The sequence below is a fragment of the Anomaloglossus baeobatrachus genome, chromosome 4, assembly GCF_048569485.1.
Source record: "Anomaloglossus baeobatrachus isolate aAnoBae1 chromosome 4, aAnoBae1.hap1, whole genome shotgun sequence".
NCBI classification, from domain to species: domain Eukaryota; kingdom Metazoa; phylum Chordata; class Amphibia; order Anura; family Aromobatidae; genus Anomaloglossus; species Anomaloglossus baeobatrachus.
This window is the reverse complement of record NC_134356.1, coordinates 339,548,793-339,570,598: the sequence shown is the minus strand read 5'-3', so window position 1 is coordinate 339,570,598 and position 21,806 is coordinate 339,548,793. Positions and strand designations below refer to the sequence as shown.

Below are 21,806 nucleotides of genomic sequence, written 5' to 3'. Positions count from 1 at the left end.
GGATATCTCCTTACCTTCATTTTGCCCTCATCCAATTCACCAATGTGAAAAGGATTTGCACTTGTTAGATCTAGTGAGAGCACTCCGGCTCTACGTGTCTCGCACGGCGCCACTGCGCCGTTCTGATGCGCTCTTTGTCCTTGTCGCTGGCCAGCGTAAGGGGTCGCAGGCTTCCAAGTCAACCTTGGCTCGGTGGATCAAGGAACCGATTTTTGAAGCCTACCGTTCTTCTGGGCTTCCGATTCCTTCAGGGCTGAAAGCCCATTCTACCAGAGCCGTAGGTGCATCTTGGGCATTGGGGCACCGGGCTACGGCTCAGCAGGTGTGTCAGGCGGCTACCTGGTCGAGTCTGCACACTTTCACGAAACACTATCAGGTGCATACCTATGCTTCGGCAGATGCCAGTCTAGGTAGGCGAGTCCTTCAGGCGGCGGTTGCCCACCTGTAAGAGGGGGCCGTTGTCGGCTCTTGTTATCGGGGTATTCTTTACCCACCCAGGGACTGCTTTTGGACGTCCCAATTGTCTGGGTCTCCCAATGGAGCGACAAAGAAGAAGGGAATTTTGTTTACTTACCGTAAATTCCTTTTCTTCTAGCTCCTATTGGGAGACCCAGCACCCGCCCCTGTTCCCTTCGGGCTGTTTGTTCTTTTGTGTACACATGTTGTTCATGTTGAATTGTTCTTTTGGTTCATGGTTCAGTTCTCCGAACATCCTTCGGATTGAATTTACCTTAGACCAATTTATAAGTTTCCTCCTTCCTGCTTTTGCACCAAAACTGAGGAGCCCGTGATGCACGGGAGGGTGTATAGGCAGAGGGGAGGGGTTACACTTTTTAAAGTGTAATACTTTGTGTGGCCTCCGGAGGCAGAAGCTATACACCCAATTGTCTGGGTCTCCCAATAGGAGCTAGAAGAAAAGGAATTTATGGTAAGTAAACAAAATTCCCTTCTTCTTGTGCGCACTTTGCTGTTAAAAACGCAGCATTAAATTTGCATATTTTTGGGCAAAAACTCAGCGTTTAAAGAAGCAGCATGTCAATTGTTTTTGCCATTTGGGCTGCGTTTTGTTAACATTGAAGTCAATGAAAAATTGCAAAACGCAAGCAGCCTCAAAATTCAAGCGTTTTACATGCTTTTTTGATGCTGAAAACATGCGTTTTGGACCAATTAAATGCATGCGTTTTTGTCAAAATATTAATGGCATGATATGTCCCTTTACACACACACATAGTCCGACAATTATTTTTAAGAAAAACCATTAATATATGTAGTTTTATGCATAATTATTATCACAAACTTATCATTTTAAATTTAAAAAGCCATTTTTTTATTGATATTAATCTGGATATTTGTTATTATTTTTTTCTGTTTTTTTCATAGTGTTTGAAAGTTTAAACTTTATTTAGTAGTGTCTTTGTATTCAAAACACATATGACTATAAGCATTGAAAAAGTAGGTAAATCGCGCTAAAAATGCGGCTAAAATGTGGTAAATACCCACGCGTATTTATCGCGCTTTTTGTGGTCAAAACCAACTTTGGCAAAAACCATTTCTGCCAGAGGATGCGTTTAGAACTGCAACTACCTCGACGCAAAGTGCGCACATAGCCTTATACTCAGGAAACAGCACTGTATTTTGGCTCCTCAGCCCTAAACAGGCTCTGTGGTCTAGATTGTGAATTCCTTGCTGGTCTGCATTACATTGGCACATTCAGGATGGATTGAGATTCTTACAGCTGTTCTTTTGGGGATCCTCTGACACTGCAATATTGTTCTATTATGTGATTGGATTCCACTGTTTTTGTTTGATATGAATTTCTGTTTTAATTGCTTTCATATTGTGTGGTGTTCATATGTCTTTATATAAATAAATGATTTAAGGTGTGCATATCGATGGTGCAAAGCTTTTTTCTTTTTCATTGCATGATGTAGCACCCTTTGCAATATTCTTCTTCTTTCAATTATATGGGAGAGTTTCTAGTCCCACACTGTGCAGCTCATAACCTAAAAGGTCCTATTTCTCATTAGATAAAATTTAGGCAAACCTGCCTATTTTGGAAGAATTGGCCAACCACCTAACAGATTATCACAGTTAATATAAGGATTGGGTGGTTAGAATTCAATTGCTTGGTGGTCACAATCTGGCTCTCTCGTAGATAACATAGGAATGCTTGGTCAGAAATGGGGGACTTAGCGCAATAGCTGTAATTTATTTGGTCAATAGCTATCTAAAGGTACCGTCACACTAAGCGACGCTCCAGCGATCCCACCAGCAGCCTGACCTGGCAGGGATCGCTGGAGCGTCTCTACATGGGTTGCTGGTGAGCTGCCACACAGGCAGATCTCACCAGCAACCAGTGACCAGCCCGCAGCCAGCAGCGACGCGTGGAAGCGATGCTGTGCTTGGTAACTAAAGTAAATATCGGGTAACCAACCCGATATTTACCTTGGTTACCAGCGCACACCGCTTAGCGCTGGCTCCCTGCACTCCTAGCCACAGTACACATCGGGTTAATTATCCGATGTGTAGTCTGGCTATGTGTGCAGGGAGCAGGGAGCCGGCACTCGCTGCGTGAGAGCGGCAGACGCTGGTAACGAAGGTAAATATCAGTTAACCAAGGAAAGAGCTTCTTGGTTACCCGATGTTTACCGTGGTTACCAGCGTCCGCAGAAGCCGGCTCACTGCACATTCAGTTGTTGCTCTGTCGCTGTCACACACAGCGATGTGTGCTTCACAGCGGGAGAGCAACAACTAAAAAATGGTCCAGGACATTCAGCAACAACCAATGACCTCACAGCAGGGGCCAGGTTGTTGCTGGATGTCACACACATCGACATCGCTAGCAACATCGCTGCTACGTCACAAAAGTCGTGCCTCAGCAGCGATGTTGCTAGCGATGTTGCTTAGTGTGACGGTACCTTAATGTGTGTGGCCAGCTTAACACCGTCTGGGCCGCCATGATCACTAGACAAGTAATAGTGATACATTTTCCAATTATGTTATTTTTATTCTTTAGAGATCAATGGGTCACCGTTGCCTGCTACAGATAAAGATCGCCATTTACTATAACACGATTAATAGTTACATCGATCATACTTCTATTACTGAACATTATGTTTTACATCACTCCCTGTTGTACTGTTTATACATGTCACAATCTCATTTTCTCTTTTAGACAATTTTTGAAAAGAACAAGCTGCAACAATCAAGGAATACAATGGGCACACAAATGACAAAAATTGGGTGCTATGTGGCAAATGTTACTGACAAACTATTAGAGCCGAAAAAATACATCACTGCTGATGAATTCCATGCAAGAAGGCTGAAAGCAGTAAGTGACTAGATACGAACACTTGTCTTTCATAATACCGCGGAAAATATCTAGTGATTGACAGATTAGGAAATTTGCATGCCAGATACAGTATATTTGTCATCTATGGCTGAGTATATCTATCCGAGCTAGTTAGAAAACTATATGATTGATTGGATCTTTTGTGGGGTAACTTATGAGGGTTGCATTAAGGGGCTGGTATATTGTTATGGAGGCTTCTGTGGATGGCAAATATATATGGGACTGTTGCTGGCACACTGTTATGGGAAGGTCATGACATGATCACTATAATTTAAGTATTTCTGGGGGCAACAGTTTTTTACTATGTTATGCAGGGAAGTTACAACCACTTTTGAAGGGTTTTTTTTTGAGAATGAGATAATATAGCATCCCTGGTGTATAATTCAAACTGTAGCTGTCTTAGTCATGTGTAAGTAGGGGCTGCAGTCTAAAGGTGGCTTTACACACTGCAACATCTCAAACGACATCGCTGTAACGTCACCGGTTTTGTGACATTACAGCGACCTCCCCAGCGACATTGCAGTGTGTGAAACACATCAGCGACCTGGCCCCTGCTGTGAAGTTGTGATCGCTACAAATCGTTCAGGACCATTCTTAGGTCCTTTGTTTCCCGCTGTGCAGCATGCATCGCTAGAAAGTTTCAGTGTGTAAAGGGGACTTTACAGCGACTTCCCTTTCAAAAAGCTGCTTTACAACGTCCCCAACAACCAACCAGCTAGGTCGCTCTGCAGGTCCGGATCGCTGTAGCGTCGTTGGCCAGGTCTGCCTGTTTGACAGCTCACCAGAGACTTTGTAGCGATCCCGGCCAGGTTGGGATCGCTGGTGGGATCGCTAGAAAGTTTCAGTGTGTAAACCCAGCTTAAAGGTACATAGCTCCCAAGACCTGTGTTTCAACTTACGAGAGCTAAGAAAAGGCATTATCTGGACAATAATGTGATGAGTAAAGCTGTACTGCTCACCTGATGCACTTATACAAGACACAACTCTAATCTGAGGAGCATATGTCACTGAGCACAATGGGGGTTATCGCCAGGTTCATTCTCCTCAATGCTTATTGTTTTCTAGTTGAGTTCAGTCAGTCCGGTGTGCTGCTATAAATCTTACATACTTACTGAGGAGGGGGATGAAGCTGGAGATATCCTCGTCAAGCACAACATGGGTTAAAATATTTTTCACACATTATAGGCGGCTGCTGGTTGAGGTAATTGTGATACAGCTCTTTTGAGTTGAAAAACTGATTTTGTGAGCTTTACATCTTCAGTTCTGTGCCCGTACTGACATGTGACTAGGACAGGCTGCAGTTTTAATTATATTAGGGACACCGTTTTATCTCATTCTCGGAGAACGCAATTAAAGGGGTATATGCACCAAGCACATCACATACATCCATTGTGTATACCCTGCTTCAGGGTTGAGTCTTCTGAAAGGTTTATAAAACACTAGAAGGTGGCCCGATTCTACGCATCGGGTATTCTAGAATTTACGTATTGTGTAGTTCATGTATGATTTTTGTTATATATATATATATATATATAGATGTTGTTGTGTGTAGTTACCAAGTGTTTGTGTAGGGCGCTGTACATGTGCTGGGTGTTGTCTGGGTGTGACGGGGGGTGAGAGCGGTGTTGTATGTGTGTTGCGTGTGTTGCGTTGTTTGTGGAACGCTGTGTGTCTGTAGCGTTGTGTGTGTGTTGCGCGGTTTGTGTGTGTGTGGTGTGTTTTGGGGGGAGGTATGTTTTGTGCAATGTGTGTGTTGTGCGGTATGTGCGTATATTTGTGTGTGCCGCGGTGTTTGTGTGTTGGGTGTTGTGTGTGTGCAGCGTTGTCTGTGTGTGTGGGTGTCTGTGTAGGGCAGTTGTTTGTGGTTCCCAGTGTGTGTGTGTGGTGTGTTGTGTGTGTGTGTGTGTGTGTGTGTTGTGCAGTGCGCGCGTGTGTGTGTGTGTGTGTGTTGGGGGGAGGTGCGCACTCCCAAACGTGCTCCATCCCCCATGCAGCGCACTCCCCATCGTGCTCCATCCCCCATGCAGCGCACTCCCCATCGTGCTCCATCCCCTATGCTGCGCACCCCCCATCGTGCTCCATCTCCCATGCTGCGCACTCCCAAACGTGCTCCATCTCCCATGCTGCGCACTCACAAACGTGCTCCATCCGCCATGCTGCGCACTCCCAAACGTGCTCCATCCGCCATGCTGCGCACTCCCAAACGTGCTCCATCCGCCATGCTGCGCACTCCCAAACGTGCTCCATCCGCCATACTCCGCACTCCCCATCGTGCTCCATCCCCAATGCAGCGCACTCCCCATCGTGCTCCATCCCCTATGCTGCGCACCCCCCATCGTGCTCCTTCTCCCATGCTGCGCACTCCCAAACGTGCTCCATCTCCCATGCTGCGCACTCCCAAACGTGCTCCATCCGCCATGCTGCGCACTCCCAAACCTGCTCCATCCGCCATGCTGCGCACTCCCAAACGTGGTCCATCCGCCATGCTGCGCACTCCCAATCGTGCTCCATCCTCCATGCTCCGCACTCCCCATCGTGCTGCATCCCCCATGCTGCGCACTCCCAAACGTGCTCCATCCGCCATGCTGCGCACTCCCAAACGTGGTCCATTCTCCATGCTGCGCACTCCCAAACGTGCTCCATCCGCCATGCTGCGCACTCCCAAACGTGGTCCATCCGCCATGCTGCGCACTCCCAAACCTGCTCCATGCGCCATGCTGCGCACTCCCAAACGTGCTCCATCCGCCATGCTGCGCACTCCCAAATGTGGTCCATCCGCCATGCTGCGCACTCCCAAACGTGGTCCATCCGCCATGCTGCGCACTCCCAAACGTGCTCCATCCGCCATGCTGCGCACTCCCAAATGTGCTCCATCCGCCATGCTGCGCACTCCCAAACGTGCTCCATCCCCCATGCTGCGCACCCCCCATCGTGCTCTATCCCCCATGCTGCACCAGCATCAGCCTCTCTACCCGCAGCATCAGCCTCTCTGCCCGCAGCATCAGCCTCTCTCCTCCCAGCATCAGCCTCTCTCATCCCAGCATCAGCCTCTCTCATCCCAGCATCAGCCTCTCTGTCCCCAGCATCAGCCTCTCTGTCCCCAGCATCAGCCTCTCTGTCCCCAGCATCAGCCTCTCTGTCCCCAGCATCAGCCTCTCTCATCCCAGCATCAGCCTCTCTCCTCCCAGCATCAGCCTTTTCTGTCCCCAGCATCAGCCTCTCTCCTCCCAGCATCAGCCTCTCTGTCCCCAGCATCAGCCTCTCTGTCCGCAGCATCAGCCTCTCTGTCCCCAGCATCACCCTCTCTCCTCCCAGCATCAGCCTCTCTCCTCCCAGCATCAGCCTTTTCTGTCCCCAGCATCAGCCTCTCTCCTCCCAGCCTACCCCAGCCTCAGCCTCCCCCAGCCTCAGCCTCCCCCAGCATCAGCCTCTCTCCTCCCAGCATCAGCCTCTCTCTTCCCAGCATCAGCCTCTCTCCTCCCAGCCTACCCCAGCCTCAGCCTCCCCCAGCATCAGCCTCTCTCCTCCCAGCATCAGCCTCTCTCCTCCCAGCCTACCCCAGCCTCAGCCTCCCCCAGCATCAGCCTCTCTTCTCTCAGCCTCCCCATCCCAGCCTTCCCCAGGATCAGCCTCTCTCCTCCCAGCCTCCTCCAGCACGCCGTGCTCCTCTGCCGACACTCACAGATCCGATCGCATACACTCACACACACCCACACACACCCGATCGCATACACTCACACACACCCGATCACATACACTCACACACACCCGATCGCATACACTCACACACACCCGATCGCATACACTCACACACACCCGATCGCATACACTCACACACACCCGATCGCATACACTCACACACACCCGATCGCATACACACACACACACCCGATCGCATACACTCACACACACCCGATCGCATACACTCACACACACCCGATCGCATACACTCACACACACCCGATCGCATACACTCACGCACACACACATTGACGATATTGCACATACACGCTCATACTCACAACATCCGGAGATACCACATGCTTCTGGCCATGTGATCCTCCGGCAGATCCTGGAAGCTCACAGCACAGTATCGCCGCCGAGAAGCAAGAGATATCCCAGGATGTTGTGAGTATGTGGATGCAATGTGATGTGTGTGTGAGGTGTGTGTGAGAGTGAGTGTGATCTGATGTGTGTGTGTGTGTGTGTGCTGTTATGTGTGTGCGTGTGTGTATTTTCCGCCGCTGCAGGACCTTGATGCGCTGGTAACTATGCTACCATGGTTACCAGCGTATCTCGTCCCCCGCTCGCACGGGAGCCCACACCAGCATACGCCGGCCAGCCCCAGCAATGCGAGGGTATGTGTCGGCTGGTTTGGCGGCGTACGCTGATGTGGGCTCGCAGGGGTACAGTACTCACCTGGTAGTCGTGGCTCCGTGACCGTGTCGGTTCGGGGAATGCGTGGGGGGGCGGGGCGTGGCCGAGTTGCCAATGCCTGCAGGGTGCCGGGGCGAGAGGCCAATCTGTGGGGGGCGGAGCCTGGGCGAGCGCCCGGCCAATCCGTGTGGGGGCGCAGCCTGGGCGAGCGGCCAATCCGTGCGGGGGGGGCGGGGCCATGGCGAGCCCAGCGGCCAATCAGCTTTGTGTCACCGTAAGGACACAATTTTGGAGCAAGACAGACAGACAGACAGACAGACAGACAGAATAAGGCAATTATATATATATAGATAAGGTTTCAGCAGTGTAATATAAATTATTTTCCAGGTAATTACAATACAGACCTACTTCCGACGTTTCCATGCCAAAGGAGTGGTGCAGCAATTGAGAGAAGAGAGAAAACTAAGGTTGGAATGGGAGGAAAAGGAGGAATTAAGAAAAAGAAAAGAGAAGGAGGAGAGACTCAGGAAGGAATATGAGCGCAGAATGAACCCGAAGAACAAGGAAGACTTTGAGTTGCTCTATCACGCTCTTGAATGTAGGTATAAAGTGCTATATTACATAACACAAGATACTGTTAAAGACGAAGGCAAAGAAGTCTATTACCTATTATATCTAGTCACATGATTTCTGAAAGGAAGGATCGAATAGCTGCTTGGGGCATTGCCTTCATTAACCTTTACTCAATATAATAGTATACCCATTCAGCTATTCAGTGCAACATATAAAGTAAATAGATATCTACAATTATATCAAAGTATTTTTGTTTTCTTGACCATTCACTGCGCCCAAACATTTCTTTATTGGGGTAAAAAGATAAAAGTATAAAAGAACGGAAATGATAGGGAGTTGGATTATCTGATATAAGTGAATGCTTGTAAATTCTCAATGTAACAAAATGTATTTGTGGCCTGTAGTGTAGGTTTTTAAGTCAGGAAAATAAGTTACCAGTGACTTCATTTCTACCTCTATCTCACAGATTCTCAGGAACATTGTTTGCTTAAAGGTAGTCATCAGCACAGAATGACTGTTGAAACCAAATACAAGCGCTCTGCCAAACATTTAAAGGACCTTTCACTAAATATAGAGTTAATAGCAATTAAAGTATTTGGCACTGAAACAGTTATTTTTTTTAAGTTCAGGTGGGCAGTTCCAGTGAGATTTCACTGGGGGCGTGTACGTCTTCCTCTTTCTAACACTGACCAATTATAAGCAAGGAGCAACACACTCTGGAATGAAGAACAGACGCCACCACAATAGCATTGACAAACAGCCTGCTCTTCTCACTGCAGAGTGATGACATGTGCTAAAATACAGAAAGCTGTGAGCTTATTATCACACTCCACTCTTCTGTGCTCTTCTGTGCAAAACGTCCGTCGTTTGGTAGAATGGAAGCCTATGGACGCAGGATCTGTCTTCATCCGTCAAATGACGGAATCTGGGGAGCATGCTCCAATTTATTATTTAGCCCCCAGCTAGTCTGATCCATCGAAAAATGGATCCGTCGCATTAGTTTAGCCACAATTTACGACGGATCCATCGATAAAACGGATTGGGACTGAAGGAAAAAACTGATGTGTGAAAGGGGCCTAACTTCCTAATGAAAAAAAGTTTCAAAAATGGTGTTGATGTAAAGTAGACATGTGAGAAATGTTATTTAGTAACAAATTTGTGTAGTATAACTATCTGTTGTTTAGGGCATAAAAGTTAAAAGTTTGAAAATTATAAAATGTTATAATTTTTTTTATATTTTCATAAGTAAACGCAAATTATATTGACCAAAATTTACTACTAACATGAAGAACATGTCATGAAAAAAACTTTCCCAGAATCACTGGAATATATTGAACTACTCCACTTATTACCACATAAAGTGATGCCTGTCAGAATTGAAAAAATTGTCCTGCTCATGAAAGTGAAAACAGGCTTGGGGTTAAAGGAGTTAGGTTTTTTTATCGACAAAACAAACCTTTTTGTGTTTATTTGTAGGGTTTTTTTTCTTTTCTTTTCAATATGATACTCTTTTTAAGTCAAAGAAAGTATGTTGTTGCTTTTAAAATGTTCTAATACTATACATTTATTATACATTTATTATACATTTTCCACTCCACGATTTTCATCTTTACATATTTAAATGTTATATTTCTTCATCGTTCCTTCCATGGGAGACCCAGACCATGGGTGTATAGCTACTGCCTCCGGAGGACACACAAAGTACAACACTTAAAACGTGTAGCTCCTCCCTCCGGGCTATATACACCCCCTGGATGACAATCTAACCAGTTCAATGCTTTGTGTTTCAGGAGGATCACACACACACATGCATTCTCTGATTTTTTTTTTTTTTCATTTATTTTTAAAGATTTGGAAGAAAAGCGGGTCCAATCTGGACTCCCGGCATGTCCCTTCACACCCCACTGTGTCGGCGGTGCTGTTAAGGTTGACTTTGCAAGGCTGGAGCCTTCACATGCCGCGCTCCTTCAACATCCTTTTCAGGCTCTGGTTTGAAGTGGGAGCCATCACGGTCCTCTCTGCTGTGCAGGAGACCGGTCTCCATCCGCAGCCCTGTCAGGTTCCTGCTGGACGGAGCATTTGACCTTCCCTCAGGGACATGGCCCTGCGTCTCAAAAGCTAAGTATTGAGACGTTTCTCAGGGGTCCCGGGTACTTTTATTGAGGGGAGAGTATGTTATTTGTCTTTTACTGTAATTCCGGCCGGTTCTCGGTGTTTTTCCGGAGAACCGCGCCGGGGGTGCCTGCTCGTCGGCCGCACGCTACTAATCTAGGCCTCGGCTTCAGTTTGGGCCTAGTTTCGGTTTCAGCGTCCCTGCATGTCACTCATGCAAATGCATAGGTGGCGCCGCCCACCGGCCGGCTAGCAGAGGGGAGGACACTCCTTTTCTGTGGAGATGTTCCCTCCCCTGTATCTCTCCTTGGCCCTCTGGTTTCCCGCTCTTGGGCTTCTCCCCACCCCCCTCCTCCTTCCAGCGCCATTTTCTCAGCGTTCTTACACTGATCGGCGCTGGATGCTGCAGCTGCTGCTTTTGGAGAAGGCTGACGCTTTACTGGGGGTCTGAGCTGTGGAATCCGGAGGGCACACAGAGAGCGGTCTGGTAAGCCAAAACCTCTGGTTTTGGGCTTTTTATTATACACTCTCAGGGCATTCTACAGGAGTGTATTCCAGCTGCAGAGCCTCACCTCAGCAGCATGTCTGTCACTAGGAGCAAGGCTGCAAAGCTGTACGCTATATGCACTGCTTGTAAGCTCATTCTGCCAGAGCCAAGCACATACCCACATTGTGATGCCTGCTCTAACATGGTGATCCCTCAGCCTGGAGCCTCCTCAGCGGTTCTGCACCTTCAGGGGTTGGCAGTAATCCCCTACCTGGACGATCTTCTAGTCAAGGCCTCATCCAGGGCAGACTGCCAGCGGAGTGTCTCGCTCACTCTCGCCACACTTGTTCAGTTCGGGTGGCTTGTCAACCTGCCCAAGTCCACTCTGACCCCGACCCAGGGGCTTCTGTACCTAGGGATGCAATTCGAGACTCTGCCGGCACTTGTGAAGTTGCCCTTGGTCAAACAGCAGTCCCTTCAGCTAGCGGTGCGCTCTCTGCTGAGGCACCGCCGTCATTCCATCAGACACCTCATGCAGGTGCTGGGTCAGATGGTGGCGTCAATGGAAGCGGTTCCATTTGCACAGTTCCATCTGCGTCCCCTGCAGTTGGACATTCTCCGCTGTTGGAACAAGCGGACCTCTTCCCTGCACAAGCTAGTGGCTCTGTCGCCACAGACCAGGAGCTCTCTTCAGTGGTGGCTTCGGCCCCTCTCTCTGTCACAGGGACGCTCCTTCCTGACTCCGTCCTGGGTGATTCTCACCACAGATGCCAGCCTCTCCGGTTGGGGAGCAGTTTTTCTCCATCACCGAGCACAGGGCACTTGGACTCCGTCCGAATCAGCCCTCCCGATCAATGTGCTGGAGATCAGAGCTGTGTTTCTAGCTCTCCTAGCCTTGCACCACCTGTTGGCGGGCAGGCACATTCGAGTCCAGTCGGACAACGCAACAACGGTTGCCTACATCAATCACCAGGGCGGAACTCGCAGCCGCCTGGCGATGTTGGAGGTTCAACGAATCCTCCAGTGGACGGAGGACTCCAAGTCCACCATATCAGCAGTCCACATCCCAGGCGTAGAAAACTGGGAGGCCGATTATCTCAGCCGTCAAACCGTGGACAGCGGCGAGTGGGCCCTACACCCGGCAGTCTTCAGGTCAATCTGCCGCAAGTGGGGTACTCCGGAAGTGGATCTAATGGCATCCCGGCACAACAACAAGGTTCCGGTTTACGTGGCTCGCTCCCACGATCCTCAGGCCTTCGCAGTGGATGCGCTGGTTCAGGATTGGTCACAGTTCCGTCTGGCGTACGTGTTTCCCCCGCTAGCTCTCTTGCCCAGGGTTCTGCGCAAGATCAGAATGGGGGGCCGTCGGGTCATACTCATTGCCCCGGACTGGCCCAGGCGAGCTTGGTACCCAGACCTGCTCCGCCTGTCTGTAGAGGTGCCGTGGCATCCCCCAGACCGCCCAGACCTTCTCTCTCAAGGTCCGTTTTTCCGCCAGAATTCTGCGGCTCTCAGATTGACGGCGTGGCTCTTGAGTCCTGGATCCTGACGGCTTCAGGTATTCCCTCTGAGGTCCTCTCCACTATGACTCAGGCTCGGAAGTCTTCTTCGGCCAAGATTTATCACAGGACTTGGAGGATCTTCCTGTCCTGGTGTCGCTCTTCCGACCATGCTCCTTGGCCGTTCTCCTTGCCGACCATCCTGTCTTTTCTACAGTCTGGTCTACAGCTAGGACTGTCCCTCAATTCCCTCAAAGGACAGGTGTCGGCTCTGTCGGTATTATTCCAGCGGCGTATCGCCCGACTGGCTCAGGTGCGCACCTTCATGCAGGGCGCAGCTCACATCATTCCTCCTTACCGGCGGCCTTTGGATCCCTGGGACCTTAATCTGGTCCTCACGGCCTTACAGAAACCCCCCTTTGAGCCTCTTAGGGAGGTTCCCTTGTTTAGACTTTCACAGAAAGTTGTTTTTCTAGTAGCCATAACTTCTCTCAGGAGAGTTTCTGATTTGGCTGCGCTCTCTTCGGAATCCCCCTTTTTGGTGTTTCACCAAGACAAGGTGGTTCTTCGTCCGACTCCGGATTTTCTCCCTAAGGTGGTGTCTTCCTTCCACCTTAACCAGGACATTTCTTTGCCCTCTCTTTGTCCGGCCCCTGTGCATCGCTTTGAGAAGGCGTTGCACACCTTGGATTTGGTGCGAGCGCTCCGAATCTATGTGTCGCGCACCGCCGCTTTTAGGCGGTGCACCTCACTTTTTGTGCTAACCACGGGTCAGCGCAAGGGTCTCTCTGCTTCTAAACCGACCCTAGCTCGTTGGATTAGGTCGGCTATCGCCGATGCCTACCAGTGTTCTCAGGTGCCTCCCCCGCCGGGGATTAAGGCGCACTCGACCAGAGCTGTCAGTGCCTCCTGGGCTTTCAGGCACCAGGCTACGGCTCAGCAGGTTTGTCAGGCTGCCACTTGGTCCAGTCTGCACACTTTTTCGAAGCACTACCAAGTGCATGCTCATACTTCGGCAGATGCGAGCTTGGGCAGACGCATCCTTCAGGCGTCTGTCGCCCATTTGTGAAGTTAGGTTTTGCCTACTTCTCAGTTTGGTTTATTTCCCACCCATGGACTGCTTTGGAACGTCCCATGGTCTGGGTCTCCCATGGAAGGAACGATGAAGAAAAAGAGAATTTTGTTTACTTACCGTAAATTCTTTTTCTTATAGTTCCGACATGGGAGACCCAGCACCCTCCCTGTTGCCTGTTGGCAGTTTTTGTTCCGTGTGTTTTCACGGGCTGTTGTTGTAGACAGAGTTCCGGTTTTTCCGAGTTTTACTCTATCTCTACTTATGGGTGGATGTCCTCCTTCAGCTTTTGCACTGAACTGGTTAGATTGTCATCCAGGGGGTGTATATAGCCCGGAGGGAGGAGCTACACTTTTTAAGTGTAGTACTTTGTGTGTCCTCCGGAGGCAGTAGCTATACACCCATGGTCTGGGTCTCCCATGTCGGAACTATAAGAAAAAGAATTTACGGTAAGTAAACAAAATTCTCTTTTTCTTTTATAATTTTATGTTCAAGAAAAATGTGTAACTGTGTTTTTTTTAGTATGGAGAAAAGAAGAGGTGGAGAAAATTAATCAAATCTATACTGGTGCTGAAAGGAAAGCGGCCCTTTGTGCTCTATTGGAACAAGAAACTCAATTGATAAGCTCCATTGGCAGGCACAAAATAGACGCAGGTGAAGAGAACCAGCAGAAAGCTATACAAAATCTTCTAAATAAGGTCTGTAATTCCACACTTCATGTATGTGTGGGTAGAACTAAGCATAAGATTGGTTTCACTTAAATTTCCTACATTTTTTTTGCCCTAAAACACTGTGGCCAGATGCTAACGTTACCTCAGCGCTGCAGGCAGTAACAGACACTAGGAGGCAGCATCGGAGACTCAGCGCTGGATCTGGGGAGGGTGAGGTAAGTGTAGCGCCCCTGACTGTATCGGGTGCTACAGTGAACTGCATCCTGTACTCCAGGGTGCAGGGCCTACCCCCCATGGTTCCAGGTTCCCATCAACAGTGTCACTGACACCCGAGCTACAAATCCCAACCACACCTCACACCAGGGCTGGACAGACACCAGTGGGTTGGTCAAGTTGGAGCACGGCCGCCCACCTAGGGGTCAGGCAGACTGGTGGGAGGAAGTTAGTTTGGAGTCAGCTCTTAAAGTGAAAGGGAGTTGAGTGGTAGCCCTCAGAGAGTGAGGAGCAGGGGAGTTGGAGCTCCCAGGGAGGCGACAGGTTGGGTCGCAAACGGTGGTCCAGGACCACAGGAGTTGGGGACCGGTATTAGGAACACTGGACAGGAGTGTAACAAACGCAGTCTAGGAGGACTGTTGGCACCAGAAAGCCCAGCTACCTTACCGGTACCGAGCACAGCGGGGTACAAGACCCTAGATAGGGTAGTAGCTTCAAGCAACCTGATAATTAACCTGTGGAGGATAGTCTCTTTATAAACTTTCCCTTCCCCAAGAGCTCAGAGATTGGAGGCATCAGCACAACGCGGGGGATAGGGTTCTCAAAAATACACAACCCACTAAAATCCCAAGTGCCAGCCACCAAGAGCACAGCTGCCATACACACGGGTAGCGGGACCCCGAAAGCTTCAAGCCAAGGGGCCACAACTGTAAAACAATTTGTGCATGGAGGCAGGGCTCCAGACTTACCAAGTGACACTGGTGGGAGCGGGACCTGGACAGGCTCCATCCGTAGAAACTGCTTTGCCTAGAGACTTTGGTTTACCATCTCTGTGAGTGTTTGCTTAATCCACCTGATCCAACACCACGACTACTGCAGTGAGTAATCTGACTCCTGCACCCTGCTTTCCAAGGCCAAGCCACCTGTTCACCAAATCCCCACTATCCGGGGCCTTCCCTACCTGCGGAGGGACTGACACCTGGCTGCCCCACACCATCTGCCCCGGAATTCCCATCGGCAGCGCGGTACTCCCCTTTACCGCATCCCGCAGGTGGCGTCACGAACATTTATCCCCTGTAAATATCCCCTTACATTTGAAGTGGCTGCAAGTCCCCGGGTCCGGAGACCCTTGAGCCACAGCAACCCCGGATCCGAGCAGTTTGACTGCTGCTGGGACGGCACATAAGAAGTTTTTTAGCTTTGTTTTTTAAAGCAAACTGCACCAAAGGGACAAGTGCTTTAATTGATTTAATTGTAATGTGGTATTTAAAAAAAAATAAAAAAAAGAACATATTAAATGAACTATGATATACCAATTTTCCTATTAAATTTATTTCTAAAGGTGCTATTGAAATCAAACTATAGATGACTTAAATTTAGTGATGTGTAAGGCTATGTGCGCGCGTTGCGTACTGGCCCTGCAGAAATTTCTGCAGCGATTTGAACAGCACACGTGCGCTTCAAATTGCTGCAGAAAGAGTCCATAGTGAAAAAAAAAAAGCCGATTCCAGGCGCTCTGACTGCAGCCCCTCCCATAGACAGAGCGGGAGCTGCAGGCAGAGCGCAGGAAAGAAGTAATACGCCACGTGCGCACGTCTCTTGCATAATCTTCATAGATTATGCTGGGGACGTAGGACGCATGCAGTTACGCTGCGGTGCAGATCGCAGCGTAACTGCATGCAAATACGCAACGTGCGCACATAGCATAATAGTGATAAAAGACACAAGGAAAAAATATTGAACATGCTTACGGAAATGTATTTACTACTTCGTACAAAAGCCTTTGTTGATGAGGACAGCTTTAATATGCCTTCTCTATGGAGAAACTAGTCACGTACTGTACATTACTCAGGTGTAGTTTTGGCCTATTCTTCCACACAAACAGTCTTCAAATCCTGAAGGTTCAGTGGGCTCCTTCTCTTTCTTTGCGCTTTATTTCACTTCATACATTTTCTGTTGGATTCAGGTCAGGAGATTGACTGAGCCATTCTATCAGCTTTATTTTCTTGATCTGAAACCAACTGAGCGTTTCCTTAGATGTGTGTTTGGTATCATTGTCTTGCTGAAATGTCCACCCATGTTTCATCTTCATCATCCTTGTAGTTGAAAGCAGCTTTTTATCAAGAATGTCTCTGTACATTTGTCCATTCACCCTTCCTTCAATCATATGAAATTTGCCAGTGCCGTACGCTAAAAAAACAGCTCAACACCATGATGTTCCCACCTCCTAACTTCACTGTTGGTATGGTGTTTTAGAGGTGACTAGACAATATTCTCCCAGTATTTCACAGGATTGTTTAAATGGTATTCAGTAAACTTTAAATGCTCTTGGACATGCTTTTTGTTCGGCAATTTATTCTTGCGTGGTGAGCGTGCATACAGGCTATGGAGGTTGAGTGCATTACTTATTGTTTTATTTGAATCAATAGTACCTCCTGATTCCAGGTTTTTTTGTACCAACAGATGATCCTTTATCTCTTGGACAACTCTGTTGATAATTCTTTTCACTCCTCTTTTTGAAATCCTGCAGTGAGCACCTGGTTGTGGCCAGTTTGTGGTGAAATGATTTTCTTTCTAATTTCGGATTATGGCACCAACAGTGCTCACTAGAACCTTCAGTACTTTAGGAATTCTTCTGTAACCAATGCATCAGTATATTTTGCAACAATAAGATTGCGAAGGTCTTAAGACAGCTCACTGGTTTTACCCATCATAAAATGTTTCTTGTGTGGCACCTTGGTAATGAGACACCTTTTTATAAGCCATTATTTGAACCAGCTGATATTATTTTTCACTAAGTGGCAGGATTGCTTTCTAATTGCTGGGGTTATGGTATCCATGGCTTTTAGCACCTCTCTTTCTTCATGTGTTGAATACTTTTTTCCTGTCATTTCTCATTATTACATATAACTTAATTTATAGACATCTGTGTTTCTTTGTATATCTAGTTTGGATGGGTTGCTACTGACATCTGGGGAGAAATTCATGTCAATTACACCTTTAGAAATATATTTACTTAGAAAGTGTGTGATGTGTTAAATACTTATTTCACCATTCTGCAAGTTGATGACAATCAGAAGACGCAATGTAGTAAAAACCAGACCAATCGTAAGACTAAATGTTCTTGAAACACTCCCCATAGTTGTAAAGACTAGCCATTGCCAAATGTTTTTAGACTGACACCAATTTTGTTTTCACACAGTTTGCCTCTTCAGTGTTTAATACCTTTTAGTCAGATGTTTTTATGGTTGCGGAAGTACAATTATAAGTATTTCAGAGGTTTTTACCTTTCTATTGACAAAGTTTATGCAAAGACTCAATATTTACAGTGTTGTCCCTTGTTGTCTGAAAGTTTTCAGACTAGATTGTGAGCTACAGTAAGAGCAAAAATGTGGGAATCCTTCTTGTGGTTTCCTAATTTAAAAGTAAATGGGTGAAATGGGTGGAGTGCTGGTCTAAGTAAATAAAATAAGAGGGGACAGTAATGCCTTATGCCAGAACTGTAGAAAAAAAGAAATGGACTGCACATCCAAAAATTATGAGTTGATCTAATTCCGCTAAAAAAAATTCTAAAACTGAACATGAGGTTCTTAGGTTAACATTCTGATCAAACTGTATGAAGCCAACAACATAGTTGTCAGTCAGCACTGTGTCTCTCATCAGTTCCATTGTATGTCACATGTCCGCTGCAGTCAATCGATATTGCAGTGTCCGCTGATTGGCTGCATCCTTCAGTTTTCCATCAAAGTGGACATTCCCTCTAACAGAATAGGAATGGCTGCTGCTCATCACCCTCAGCAGACATGTCACATACAATACATGGGAGAGACAGTGTTGGAATTTGAGGAACAGCACCACTCTGGGAGGTAAGTATATGGTTTGGATTTTTTATATTTGACATTTTGCTGTTAAAGAGGACCTTCCACTGATTTTTTTTTATTTAGAATCAGTACTTCCTCCAATGGGTTCTCTTCCTCCACTGATTCAGGAGCAGATTTTCTTTTTTTTTCTGTGCTTCTGTTCCCCTCCATTCCAAAGTTATGCTCCCTAGTAATAATAGAAGAAAAACAAAGAGAAAAATTGTATGAAAAATACCCTGACTATAAATAAATAAATAAATTGCAAGCGCTTAATAACAGGGTACTTACTGTAGTATATACATTTTTGCAAAAAGGTAAGAAACTGTCCCACCTCGTCAAGGTGTACCCATCTGGGACAGTCCCTAACCAACTAAAGTTAAAAACATTTTCTATGCCTGACTTTTGTCATATCAAAACTCCAACGTGAATGGTAACAAGTGGTCAGCTGGGTCCCAGATTAAATACACAGCAAAGTGGGAAGCAGATTGATTGCCCAGTCTCAGTATAAGGAGGGCTGCACCCATTTTGTTCTAGTCTTGAGGCTACCATTCACATGCTTGTAATGTTGCATGTTTACCGAACATTTGTTACAGCTCAGTTTCTTTTGGTGATTTTTGGCTGTTTTCTTGATTTAGTGCAAGACGGGGGCGCAGCCCTCCTTATACTGAGACTGGGCAATCAATCTGCTTCTTGTTACCATTCACATTAGAGTTTTGATATGACACAAGTCAGGTATAGAAAATGTTTTTAACTTTAGTTGGTTAGGGACTGTCCCAGATGGGTACACCGTGATGAGGTGGGACAGCTTCTTACCTTTTTGTAAAAATATATATACTAAGTACCCTGTTATTAAGCACTTGCAATTTATTTATTTATAGTCAGGGTATTTTTCATACAATTTTTCTCCTTGTTTTTTTTCTAGTCTTGAGGCTGCCATTCACATGCTTGTAATGTTGCATGTTTACTGAACATTTGTTACAGCTCAGTTTCTTTTGGTGTTTTTTTTCCCTAGTAATAATGGTGCCCATTTTCCCTTCAATATCTGGGCATACACCACAGAACTTCTCAGTGAGCAATAGCTTTTTCTCCTGTGATCTTGGTCATTCATAACACATCTGGGACCACAGAGAAGTTCTGTGGTATGAACCCAGTTAAAGGGAATATGTGCACCATTATTACCAGGGATCATAACTTTGGAATAAAGGGTTACAGAAGAGAAAGAATAACTGTTCCACAATAAGTGAAGCAGCTCCAATTGGAGGAAGTAAAATCCAATTAATAGTGTTCCTAAAGTAAGGGCTGTCCAGTAGTGGACCCCTTGAGTTGTTAGTATTAATGTTTATTCTATGGTTTAGAGTATGTGTCATTATTTAGTAATGAAGGTCTCTGTGCATCACGTATTGGCGGCAAACTATGGATCTGCAACTTTGTCATTGTAAGAAGCGCTTTTTATACTATAAGAAAGATCTAACAAGCATTCCACTTAGATAAATTGTGATTTGTACTTTTCATTTGAAGTGCTCCGAACCCAAACGATGGAAAGCTTTTGATGGAAAAACTACTGAGATGGATACCCAGTTCACTATTCGGGCCAGGGAACTACGTGACATTTACAACAGTATCAATACCAAATACTTCACTCAGGACGAAAGGCTTGATGCACTTTTGACCCTTAAACAGACCGTCAAAGTAAGATGTATAAATAATTTGTATATATTTCATAGCGTTTGAAATAAAAAAACATCAAATTTTCAGAAGGTCATATGTCAAGGACCATATAATGGACACATCGCATGGATAAACTTAGATAACCTAAAACCCTTTGATAATGTTGGCTTGATATAGTTTAGCCGGGCTAAGCACCAGTATGGTGGAATTGTTAAAGGGAACCTTTCAGCAGAAATTTCGCTCAAAACCTAAAAGATTCCCCCTCTGCAGCTCCTGGGCTGCATTCTAGAAAGGTCCCTGTTATTATTGTGCCCCATGTGAGACCAAAATAAAGACTTTATAAAGTAGTACCTTTTTGTATTCAGATACTGTAAATGTGACACGGGGGCGGGCTCTCTGGCGTCCGTTATTCTGCCTCCTGGTCCTGTATGCCGCCCTCCATCGCTCCTTTCCATAGCTGATGCACCGCCCACTGCTCCAGCCATCCCCGCGCATGCCCAGTGCCAGTCTCACGGGACTGAGCAGTGTGACCACTGGTGACGTGTGCGCAGGCAAGTGATTATGGGCGGGGCTGTGATTGTTATCAGCAAGTACCCGCCCATAATCTCGTGAGCGCGCAAACCTCACCAGCGGTCACACTGTGCTCAGGGTAGTGCTAGACTGTATGGGCTGCTTCCAGGGATGACGTCCCTTTTGTCACGTGATAGTATTTTGAACACGCCCCTATCACGTAACAAAAGGGACGTCATCCCTGGAAGCAGCCCATACAGTCTAGCACTACCCTGAGCACAGTGTGACCGCTGGTGAGGTTTGCGCGCTCACGAGATTATGGGCGGGTACTTGCTGATAACAATCACAGCCCCGCCCATAATCACTTGCCTGCACACACGTCACCAGCGGTCACACTGCTCAGTCCCGTGAGACTGGCACTGGGCATGCGCGGGGATGGCTGGAGCAGTGGGCGGTGCATCAGCTATGGAAAGGAGCGATGGAGGGCGACATACAGGACCAGGAGGCAGAATAACGGACGCCAGAAAGCCCGCCCCCGTGTCACATTTACACTATCTGAATACAAAATGATACCACTTTATAAAGTCTTTATTTTGGTCTCACATGGGGCACAATAATAACAGGGACCTTTCTAGAATGCAGCCCAGGAGCTGCAGAGGGGGAATCTTTTAGGTTTTGGGCGAAATTTCTGCTGACAGGTTCCCTTTAAATACATTGATTGGTATTACAGCATTTTCAATTATTTCTATAATTTGAATTTCAACCAACTGGCAGTTTGGTGCACAAATTATGCGACTGTATATCAGTCCCATATGTCTGAATGAGTAGTTTTCCTGAATTTTCTAGGGGGAAGACTATTGTCCTTATGGAGACCTGACAAACCAGTCTCTCTGTCAGTGGTGAGGGGACTTATAACTGCAATGCCCCTCTGGGAATTATTCAAATTGCCTCTCCAGGAATGGAGACAAACTCTAGCGCCACCTATTAGAAGTAGCAATCTTAAAAGTCAAAAGTGGCCTTTTAACAAGCCTTTTCATATGACTTAGGATATATGCCAGATCAGAATCCCAATTAGCAGACACGGTGTTTCGGGATGATAGCTCCTCGTCAGTGCAAAGTGTGGGTATCTGATCTGTCTTATTAGGAGAAGCTTTGTGGGGATCACGGGGGAAGACTATTCTCCTTCTGGAGACCTGACAAACCAGTCTGGCTGTCAGTGGTGAGGGGACAAACCAGACTGGTTTGTCAGGTCTCCATAAGGAGAATAGTCTTCCCCTGTGATCCACATAAAGCTTCTCATAAGCCAGATCAGTTATCCACACTTTGCACTGATGAGGGGCAATCACCCCGAAACACTGTGTCTGCAAATCGGGATTCTGATCTGGCATCTATCCTAGGTCATATGAAAAGGC

General features: G+C 47.0%; 1 protein-coding gene across 3 annotated transcripts in view; it reads left to right on the top strand.

Annotated features, from left to right (window-relative positions):
* Positions 1–21,806, top strand: part of IQUB (IQ motif and ubiquitin domain containing) — a 125,601-nt gene that overhangs the window by 62,428 nt on the left and 41,367 nt on the right. For all 3 annotated transcript variants that reach the window (XM_075342530.1, XM_075342528.1, XM_075342529.1), the window contains 4 exons: positions 3,176–3,331; positions 8,117–8,327; positions 13,995–14,170; positions 19,735–19,905. In XM_075342530.1, the coding sequence (XP_075198645.1) occupies positions 3,176–3,331; positions 8,117–8,327; positions 13,995–14,170; positions 19,735–19,905 (714 nt within the window). The remainder of the gene's footprint in view (positions 1–3,175; positions 3,332–8,116; positions 8,328–13,994; positions 14,171–19,734; positions 19,906–21,806) is intronic.